The sequence below is a fragment of the Garra rufa genome, chromosome 1 (genome assembly GCF_049309525.1).
Source record: "Garra rufa chromosome 1, GarRuf1.0, whole genome shotgun sequence".
Classification (NCBI taxonomy): domain Eukaryota; kingdom Metazoa; phylum Chordata; class Actinopteri; order Cypriniformes; family Cyprinidae; genus Garra; species Garra rufa.
The window spans coordinates 101,416,687-101,427,882 of record NC_133361.1 but is presented as its reverse complement, the minus strand read 5'-3'; the positions used below and the strand labels follow the sequence as shown (position 1 = coordinate 101,427,882).

Genomic DNA, 11,196 nt, shown 5'->3' with positions numbered 1-11,196 from the left:
TATTACACTTTTGTCTATTAACATTACTCTTATTGCTTTTTACTTGCGTACTTTTTTTAAAAAGTCATCAATTTGTTAAATAAACTAAATTTTAAAAGTTTTTACCTTTATTGTTGATATTTCTATACATCTATTAATTATTCAACAAGACTTTACAGCTTGAAACATCAGAAAAGGAACTGTTGATAGAAGATGAGAAGAATCCAAATGAACTGAGTGATCAAGAAGATGCATGTTAGATGAATCTGATCAGGAAGCAAGACCAGTTTAAAAAAACGGTCTGGGACTATTTAAACAGATACTTAAAATATTATAAGAGTGCTTTTCTAAATACAAAAACCCAACCAAAAAACAACAGAAACAGAGACAATTTGAAAAACAGAGATGTCAGCATTCATTCAAAATGCCAGTGTAAGGCAATCTTCGGCTGATCACTCAGAAATTAGCAACTAATAATTATAATCATTATCTTAAATAGTAATAGTAAGTGTCAGCTTAGAAAAGAAAATAGATCTTCAATATACAAAACTAAAAATAAGGCCATAACAAATCATTAACACATTTATTATGCAGCTCAAACTGTTATGGGTAGAATCTTTTTTTTTTCTCTCGAAGATCAGAAAGAGCTTCGTTGCCAAAGTAAGGAATTTGTTTTAGCAACAGTTTCCAGTGCCTACAGACAGTGCAAATATACTACTGCAGGGCAGACATACAGAGAAATGACAGCAATATCTACAATCTATTCTGATATGCACAGATTAATTCCTTGTTTAGTCAAGCCAGGTTAATTCATTTTTGGTCAACTGTACTGTGCCTTAATATGTATATAGATCCTTTTTTTTCTTTTTTTTTTTTTACATTTATGGGGTTCTCTAAAAAATTAAATAGTCATAGTTTTGTAAACTTCTTTAGTGGTAAATGGAAACTGCCACAAATATGTTTTTGTGTCCTTATTTGCTCCAATAGCAAAATAAAAATAAAATCCCTGGCAGTGTTTCAGTGACTGTCCAAAAGAGGAATAAATACAAAAACAAACAAAAAAGTAAGAGATTGATTACAATCGTCAAAAGAGTGTTAGATCAGATTTGCTATCACACCCTCTTTGTAACAGTTACACAGCAGCATTAACTAGTTTTATGTGAATTTAATGGAAAAGTATAAAAACAGAAAATATAGTGTTTAAAATGTACATTAAATGAAAAATAATAGCCTAAATAAATAAACAAAAGTATTCATAGATTTAAAATGTTAATATCTTTGGAAAAGCATCTTCATATGGGTACGAAATTCGATTTTATATTCAACATTTCTATGATGTATCTGTGATTCTAGACAGCAGTGCACCAATGGGACTTTTATTTTGGTCTGGTGATGTGACGTCATAAAGATGCGCAGCGCTCCTCGTCTGTTGTGATTCATCTGAAAAAGGTTTGTAGTTTTGTGTTTTAATATAATGCAAACTGTTAGATCAATTAAAGAGTTTTTTTCAAGCTATGTAAAATAAATGCAGTATTGTTTAATGTAACGTTGCAATGCTTTGTTTAGTGATTTAGATACTTAGTTAAACAAAGCGTTAGCCTTTAGTAACAGAGAAGTGCGTCTCGTTTCGCTCTCTCTATGTCATGAATCAATCGTGTGATGAGAGAAACTGAGAATCCGAATCATTTGAATCAAATAATTTGTGAAATGATTCAGTGATTCGATTCAGCGGCACGCGGACTACAAACGAGTGAAACACAACCGAGAATGATTTCATGAACGTGTAATATATTAGATATGAACAAATAATTGAATACTGAATGTAAATAAAAAATAGCCTAACTAAATATGAACGTCCTGTGTAATTTGTATAAACTGTATATCAAGTCTAACCTCTTACTAGTGCACTGACTATAGTCTGAACTAGGAGCTGATTGAGACGCACACAGAGATTTAGTTTCCATGCATTTTTCTTTCTATTAATTATTCTAATCTTAAACAGGACAAAGTGTTCAAACACAGAAAAGCTCCTGGAGAATCAAGAGAGATCCATGTGACACACTATTATAAAGATGGCGTTTATTAAAGAGGAGAGTGAAGACATGAAGATTGAAGAAACATTCAGACATGAAGATATTGAGGAACAAACAAAGATGGTGTTTATCAAAGAGGAGAATGAAGAAGAAACTTTCAGAGTCAAACATGAAGATACTGAGGAACAAACAGGTTTGTTTTAATTCTCAAAGCTGAAATGAATTGTATTTATGAATAATGTCACAGGAGTGTAGAAATGTGGAGACATTCAACAGAAGTGTTGAGATCATGTGACAAATACTAACACTGAAAATCTTGCTTTCACAGTGTGCATTTGTTTTATATATATAAAACAAATGCAGTGTGGACTGTGAAAACGGAGGCTTTTGAAAATGATGACGCATATTTATAGTCATGTGACGCATATTGTACCAATAGATATCTATGCTTACAGCAGTAATTGTGCCTGTGCTATTCACACACTGCTGCTAAAGAGATTTACCTTGTACACTCTTCAAATTACAGTCCTAAAATGATGACGGAAAATTTACTCACAGTTGCTGTCCTGCAAAACATGACGACAACTGCTTTTCAGATAAAATATGAATGAGCGTGATATAGACGCGTCAGTGGATAATGAGATGTTTCCGTAAATTATCCCGCCAGAAGAATTGCGTGAAAACTTATTACGTCTGTATAATTCTGGAGGCTTTACGCATGCGCAGTAAGGCGAATTTGATGTTTTCCTACGTTTCAGTGTGGATGAGAAACTTTTGGAAAACGCTAGTGTGGACGGAGAGCGTTTTAAAATGAAAACTCCGTTTTCAAATGTATCCGGATTAATGTAAACGTAGCCTTTGTAGTAACTGTCTTGACTCTTGTCTGTATTATGTGTCGAAAACGTGGCACAACCATAAGGAGAAAGAGGAGCTGTGCTGAGGTAAAATTGTCTCAGTTTTGAAGAGGCAGATTTTTACCACAGCGGTGGCGCAGTGTTTAGTCAGTGAACAAGCAGACGAAAAAACGCTCAAATAAATTAAAGAAATAATATATTTAAATAAGAAAGTAGCCTAAATACGAATGTTAAATAGGCTATTAAACAAACATTCATTGCAAAAATGTCTGACAGCTCATCAGAACTACTGGCCCGAGTCCCACTGGAACCTGTCTTTTTCCCTCTTTCTCTTCCCCATTACACAGCTGCTGTCTTTAATAGCAAAGTGAATACATTTATTTCCGTTTCTTTAGTTTATAAAGTGAATTTAGAAATATATTTGAAACACTTTTTGTTTGTTCAATTCAAGTTTTTTTTTATTTTTTAAGTAATGAAGCGACCAGCGGCAAACAGATCAATTTATCCTTCTCAAGTCATCACGATTTAAATTAAAATCCATATATATAAATATATATAAACTTAAAGCATATCACAATATTTGTAGATAAATGTGTGCTTATAGGCACGTATGCAATTGTTTGCGGAGATTGAAAGCTGGAGAGCACTTTAGGACATGGATTCGCCGGTGCAATGTGAATCTTCATTTTTGCTCATAAAGGCAAGAGTAATATATCATCCAGAATCGTAAAGGGTCTACCTTAGTTTGTGTGTACACAGCATTAACAAAACGTGCTTTTGAAGAAAACAAAAGGGATAGGCTTTCTGATATCTTGGTGTTAAACAGGAGCACTTCACAATAATTAACCGAAACCCAAGTAATTGCGTCACAGACACGATTAATATATCTATAGAAAGCTTTAAATTATTACTTCACTACTATAAAACGAAATAATTAAAATCGAAAACAAAACTCTTTCATTAGCTATAGGCCTAATCCATAAAGATGCATTTAGGCTTTTAAAAGTGAGCAGATGGCAAGTCAAGATCATCAACTTCATCTTTGCGACACTGACTCAGAAAATACAAATTTATAAATTTTTATATTATTATTATTTTTATTATTAATTCAAATATCTCCTTAATTTTTGCCCCCGACACATTCATGGTAATTACTTTTTCTGGGGCCATTGAGACCATCACAGCCCTAGTGTTGAACATACCAGGTGAGTTCAGAAAGCTGCTTGCACTAGTTAACCTATGTAAACAGTAGCTGCTGAAATGAAGACTGGCTGTGTGAGATCAGGAGGCATGCTAATCCTAATAATATCTTGTAGTGTGTGATGAGCCATGATTTTCAAGTCTTGTAGTGTGTGCATGTTTAAGATTTCAGGTAAGATAATCTGCGAAGATTCTCCTTATGTGTGTGCTGCAACCAGATTTCATAATCGGTTAGGATTTTAAAACTCCTGTTGTGTGAGCCAGGCTTAAGGACCCTTCTCTCAAAGCTCTGTGTGCAGTCTTTTTTTTGCCTCTCTGTTAGGCTCCGTGTGTCTTTGAGCTTGACAGTGCTCCATTCACTCTCGAGGGTCTCCAATGAACACACCGCTCCCAGAGAAAATGTCTGGGTCCCCCTCTCATCACTGAGAATTAAGTCCTCTGCTCCATGGAGCTTTATGAGGCAACCATACCAGGTGTATTAGGCCTTTCCTTGACTGGCCTCCCTGATGACCGCCTCTGTGCTCATTATAGGGTCAATTATGAGCATGCTTCTCCCTGGAGCTCCCACTCCTGACTGCTCTAATGGTTTAGTTGGCAGTCCTATCCTAACTCCATTTAGAGGGTTGCATATGAACATGCCACTTTCAAGGTGAGCCTCCTAAGTTATTCTTTTTATTTCTGAGAGTTGAGTCCTCTGCTCACTGGTGTTTCATGAGGCAGCCAAAAAGTGTTAGTCCATCTTTGGCTCCCTGTTTAGGTGGCTTTTATGGTTGAACACAGCAGTGCTCCTTTGATTCTCAAGGGTGGTCTATGAGTACTATATTCTTAAGGTGAGCATCAGAATTTCCTTCAAGTCTCTAAGAGTTGAGTCCTCCGCTCTCTGAAGCTGGAGCCCAGGGGTGGACTAGGACAAAATTTCAGGCCGTGAAATCTCACACTCCTCCAGGCCATCTCATACACCCACAATAATCTCTGAAACATGGACAACCCTATTTTTATATGGCCATCACATAAAAAAGGTTTAAATTGTTAGACTATGCAACATGCATATTAATTAAAAGTCCTCTCCTGAACTGCACGTTCACTTCTATTTTCCTTTTCAGTCTTATTTTGCCATGATCTCTCCCTGTCTCTCACAGGACTTTAATAGCAAAGATTTAACAAACAATGCTTTTTAAATGGCTTAAATGTTAAAATTAGTACAGTGGGTAAAATAGTTATTTGTGTATGTTTGCCCACTGACAAAGAAATGATTAGTCTATAATTTTAATAGTGGTTCTATTTGAACAGTGAGAAGCAAAATAACAAAAAATACCAGAAAAACACACAAAAAAAAGAAAATTGATTTGCATTTAAATTATTGAAATAATGAAATAATTATTTGACCCCTTTTAAAAACATGACTTAGTATTGGTGGAAAAACCCTTGTTGGCAGTTACAGAGGTCAGACGTTTCTTGTAGTTGGTCACGAGGTTTGCACACATCTCAGGGGGGATTTTGTCCCAATGCTCTTTGCAGATCCTCTCCAAGACGAAGCTGACATTTGGCAACTTGAACCTTCAGCTTTCAACAGCATTAGTTGACAGAGTTGACCGTTGCTTTTTCACTTTCAATTGTTGCAAAAATATTGCCTGTTTTCTTTTAAAGGACGTGTCCAGATGTGTTTATTTATTTTTATATTATGTTTCCTGAGGTGTAATTGTTATATATTCAAAATGGACTGATTTATGGCCGTTTCCACCCTGTTTCTCATATTCTGACTCAAACAATCAGTTTTGTGGTGTTTTACATTTAAGAGGTCAGTGTAACAGGCCACTTTTATGACTGGCTAACATCATTTTCCCCTTTAATAAAACCTCGGAAATTATTAGAGATACAATTTTCATCTGAAGGTTGAGTGGGGAATGTATCCCCTCTTCTTTTTTTCCTTGTCTGAGATCAGTCAATACCTAGATTTCCTCAACTCTGTCATTACATTATCTAGATTTGTTTGTAATTAATTGGTGGTATGTCTAAGTGGTATAATGGCCAGCTTAAACTCAGGATCAGGTTTGAACACCCTGGAATAGGATCTAGCATACATGTATTACATATTACGTATATTCAGTTGTGTTTAGAAATTAATTGTTTTGTGCCATTAAACTGTGTTTTACTTTTATTTATTTGTTTTTCCACCTTAGACCTAAAAGCACTGAAAGAGGAGAGGGACGTACTGAATGAAACTGAAGAGAAAGATCAGAATGAGAGACTTCATGATTTCATAACTGGAGAAAAATCTTTTTGTTCCTCACTGTCTGCGAAGACTTCTACACAAAAAAGAGCTCCAAAGACAGGAGCTAGGAGTAATTTCACTTGCTTTCAGTGTGGAAAGAGTTTCAAACAACAACGAGCCCTTAAAACTCACAGTAATATTCACACTGGAGAGAAGCCTTTCCTCTGCCAACATTGTGGGAAGATGTTCATTCAAAAAGGACACCTTACAAGTCACATGCAAATTCACACTGGAGAGAAGCCTTTCATTTGCCGACAGTGTGGAAAGAGTTTCGCTCAAAAAGGAAACCTTAAATCCCACATGAATATTCACACAGAAGAGAGGTCTTTCACATGCTGTCAGTGTGGAAACCGTTTCAGTCATCCTGGAAACCTTACAGTCCACATGAGAGTTCACACTAGAGCGAAGTCTTTAAAATGCAAATAGAGTGGAAGAAGTTTTAGAAATCCTGGAAAACTTAACAGTCCACATGAGATCCTGCCAGAGTCTGAGTCAAGTCTGAAGTCTTTATCGCTGGAGTCTGAGTTAAGTCTTGAGTCTTTGGTCATGAGTCTCAGTTGAGTCTCAAGCTACCCAGCAGGCACAGGACGTCAGCATGACGTCAGATTGACGTTGTATCCCAACCACTATGACGTTGCATTTTGGTTGGAAATGAAAATCGGGTTGACGTCAGAACCCAACGTCAGGCAGGCGTCAATGTCCAACGTTGGCTCGACGTTGGATTTTGGTCACTTTCCTATGCACAGAGGTGTAAAATCCAGGTTCCATGAGTAAAAGTCCTCCCCAGTGTTTTGGTCCAATCACCTGGATTTTCTAATTAGCACAGTATTTCAACCAGGAGGACTGAGAAGACTGGACCAAGTCATTCCTTTTGAGTCTCAAGCAAGTCTGAAGTAAAATCTCAAGCCCCTAAAGAGTTAAAGTTAATGAGATAACTGAATGATGATTGTGCATAAGTGATGAACATCTGCTTTTAACAAGCAGCATCATTGAAGAAATTGGTTTAGATGTTGATGTTTTATTGGTCAAGAAAATAAAATAAAAATAAAACACACAATGTCACCATAATTGTGGTCAAGGGTTGCTTAAGTTTGTCTCTTGACTCTTGGAGTAACTTAGTATTTTCAGGATTGAAGTAATTTCAATGCTGTTTTTCAGCAAACATTTGTGTGTTGAATTGAAAGCTTGCAGCAGATAAGTTCACCCTGTCCCCATCAAACTAATTTAGATGAGCATCTGGAAGTGGTCTCTCTCTTTGATATATTGAGTTACATGTAGCTATTGCAGAACTGCAATAAAAAAAAAATTAAACAAATGTGACTGTAATGCTTAAGTATAGAAAGAAAACTGCATCAGCTCAGGCTTTAAGACATGAAAACTTATACGCTCCTCAACAGTGGTGACAATAATTATTCATACTGCAGTGCATGATGGGAGTGTTTACTATGCTGTTACCCAACATGCATTACAGCATGAAGCGTTTTGTTGATTGTCACCATTGTTGAGATACATATGCTGGTTCTTGATATGTGTATCTAAGTGGTATAGATGTTAAAAAAAATGTTTATGTGTTATACAGGTTTTAAATTCGCTATTACTGTTGGAAGAACACTAGCGGTGCATAACCTGCGGTAGTTTTGCAGATTTGATAGTGCAAAACCTTAACATAAGAAGAAAAGAAAGATATTTTGTATATGCTCTTCATATAGAAACATCTGTTAGCTGTTCGCTGTACAGCTCTGATCTCACTGCTTTACAACACCATATGCATTGTAACAGAGAGATATCTAACAAGAGTCAAGGGCACGACTAAAGCAAATACTGACCTCCACAATGGTCACATAATTTTAACCAATAAAACATCAACATCTGATACTCTATAATAACAACAGGTGTTCATCACTAATGCACAATCATCATTCAGTTATCTCAATAACTTTAATTCTTTGAGGACTTTTGCCTTGAGACTTGGTCCAATCTCTGTCCTCCTGGCTGAAAAACTGTGCTAATTAGCAAATCCAGGTGATTGGAACTAAATACTGGGGAGGACTGTTACTCACCGAACCTGGATTTTACACCTCTGACAACGCAACCTAAAAACAACCAAATATCAATGTCTAATGATGTTACAGCTTGACGTTGTGTGGACGTTACCACTATGACGTCTATCAGACGTTGGGTTTTGGTTGCCATACCTGATGAATAAATGTCAGTATTTGACGTCAATATGACGTTGGCTTAAGATGTTGGCTCGACGTTGGATTTTGGTCACTTTCCAACACAACCTAAAATCAACCAAACATCAACATCATTTGACGTCGTTATTGGACGTCAAATAACGTTGACTTTAGACGTTGGCTAGACATTGAATTTTGGTCACCTGACGTCACAACCTAAATCTAACCTAATATTAACGTCATATGACGTTGTGTGCCTGCTGGGTAAGTAATGGCTACGCCTTTTAAAAAATCTCAAGTTGCTTTTAAAATTTTCACTAGTTCTTTTCCTCGAGTCTGGAGTCATTTCAGGTCAAGTCTGAAGTCTATAAAAGTGCGACTCGAGTCCAAGTCACTAACTTGAGTCTCCATCTCCGCATCCTGGAGAGAGGCCTTACACCTGCAAACAGTGTGGGAAAAGTTTCAAAAGAAAACCAAAATATTCCCTTGTCAAAAAAATCTAAAGGATTCCAATTAGAATTATAGGATCTTCTCAAAGGACAAGAAATTCTGTAGGATAATTTTTACATGATTTTAATAGGATTCAATTTTGTCTTGAATCATTAAATTTTTTTGGAAGAATACTGCCTTTTCATTGTATGCATGACTGACCAAACTCACCTTGACGTACATTTTTCACTGTTGCGTAACATACATTAGTGTACAGCTTTAGTGCAATAATTTCTAAGGACCTGATAAGAAATGATGAAACAAAAAAGTTTCAATTTTTTTAACTTTCCAGAAACCACCAACATTTTAGATGGTTTTCACCTAAATTTGACAGCCCTCGGAATATTTTCTGCTGTGAATATATGAACATATCACATATCAAAATAAAGAACCGAAACTGCTTTTACATTAAAAACAACAGTTATGTTTTATCACCACTTGAGTTCAAATAGGTTTCATCAGAAACAACATTTTTGACAAAAAAATAATATATATAAAATGCATTTTTATCAAAGTATTTTTCAAACTAAATACATTCATATTCTTTCATAAAAGAAATCTTCGAAATTAAATAAACATTAAAAAATTAATAAAATTATAACTTGGTGCATAAATATTAGGCACTGTATTTTTATCTTTGAGTGGTAAACTGTAAAAATTAACAGAATGTAAGGAGGCTTTCATAAGAGAGTGAGGTCTCATTGCGCAAACCGTTCATGTGCACAAACACTGCATCTTCTTGTTGAGTGTTGCTTTTTGCAACTAGACGCAATCGGTAAAAAAAAAAAAAAAAGGGTAATTCACCCTATTTCTAGGGTCAGTGTTGTATGGTGCTCTAGGAGTGCTTTCAGTTGAAGTGTCATCTATTTCTTCACCGCCACCAGCCTGTTCTTGGCTGGTCCATTATTTTTATATAACACTGGATGAAAGAGAGGAGAGTTTAACAATTATCTTGTGAGTTTTTTGCTTCGTTAATGACAAAAGCATTGAACAAACTGATCTGCAACAGAAATTATACATTTCTTTGTCCATTTGAGTGACTTCCTGACAAAAGGGTAGTACCCAATGTTTTGATCTAATTTGTTATCTCCATTCATTGCATTATTGTATTCCACAATGCATGCTGGTTTTGCTTTGCATTTCTTTTCTTGGTAGCCTCTTGTCATACTCCAACCACAGAAATGGGTTTTTCAAATCAAGTAGATGTTTACACAGTGGTAGAGTTGTAAAAATGAACCATAAATAATCTTTTACCATGACCTGCTAGGCTATAAAAAAGAGAGACAACCATGTCTTTCAGGGCAGCACTTTCTTCACAATAGGACTTCATGTTTTTTAAACAATACCCCGTTTCAGAATCACACAAGATGTAGGATTTTATTCCATATTTGATTGGTTTTTGAGGATTGTACACCTTGAAAGCTAGGCGCCCACACCATAGAAGCATTCCCACCCATCAATGCAAATGTTTGTGCAGACTTTGTTCAGCCTGTCAGTGTCATTGGCTGGCTTTGTTGTAATATCATTGAAGTGAAGAAATCTCTATATGATTTCAAACCTGATGTAAGACATGACCTTGCTGAAGTAGGGGGTAGCATTTAATATGTAAATGAGTACATTTAGAGTTCAGGCTTCTATGATCAACCAGTTAGTAAAAACAGCCCCAGGAAGTGACTGGCTTCCATGCATGAATTCTAGCATGTTGTAAAGTACTGTCCATAGCAATTCTATGATCTGCATACAGGTTGGTCTGATCAACAATGATCTGTATTAGTACAAAAAAATAAACAGTTCAATAATGTCTTAAGGTTGTATTGAATCAAGAGCAGCAGCATCACCAACAGGCCCAGGAATGTCAGTGAAGGGAAGTTTTTTTGGCTGCCAGTTCAATTCATGGCACTCTGGAAGATGTTCAGGATCTTCAGCTGGATATTTCACAGCGGCGTCTGTCTGGTCAGCAGCAGGACCAAGTAGATGTGCGTCACATTGGGAAGATAACCACACAGTGTGTGCTACCAAATTCTAGTTGCACTTCACTGGATCAATGACTATATAGTGGACCGGACATTCATGAAAAACGTAAGAGACCACAAAGTTTTGGGATTTTCATTTGGAGAGATAACATAACAATGATTTCACATTGTTGTTATGTTATCTCTCCAAATGAAAATCCCACATGATAATTTAGGAGA

At 36.0% G+C, this 11,196-nt stretch overlaps 1 protein-coding gene across 1 annotated transcript; it reads left to right on the top strand.

Annotated features, from left to right (window-relative positions):
* Nucleotides 1–1,982: 1,982 nt before the first annotated feature.
* Nucleotides 1,983–9,136, top strand: LOC141326184 (uncharacterized). Its single transcript, XM_073834905.1, has 2 exons — nt 1,983–2,205; nt 6,247–9,136. Exons 1-2 carry the CDS (start codon nt 2,052–2,054, stop codon nt 6,762–6,764), a joined length of 672 nt encoding a protein of 223 aa, XP_073691006.1. The 5' UTR covers nt 1,983–2,051; the 3' UTR covers nt 6,765–9,136.
* The last annotated feature ends 2,060 nt before the right edge of the window (nt 9,137–11,196 follow it).

What these genes read in the sequence shown, in the direction of transcription:
- LOC141326184 (XM_073834905.1), top strand. Translation starts at nt 2,052, where the DNA reads ATGGCGTTTATTAAAGAGGAGAGTGAAGACATGAAGATTGAAGAAACA. An exon ending in AGATACTGAGGAACAAACAG is followed by an intron (nt 2,206 to 6,246) that starts GTTTGTTTTAAT and finishes TTTCCACCTTAG; the next exon opens with ACCTAAAAGCACTGAAAGAG.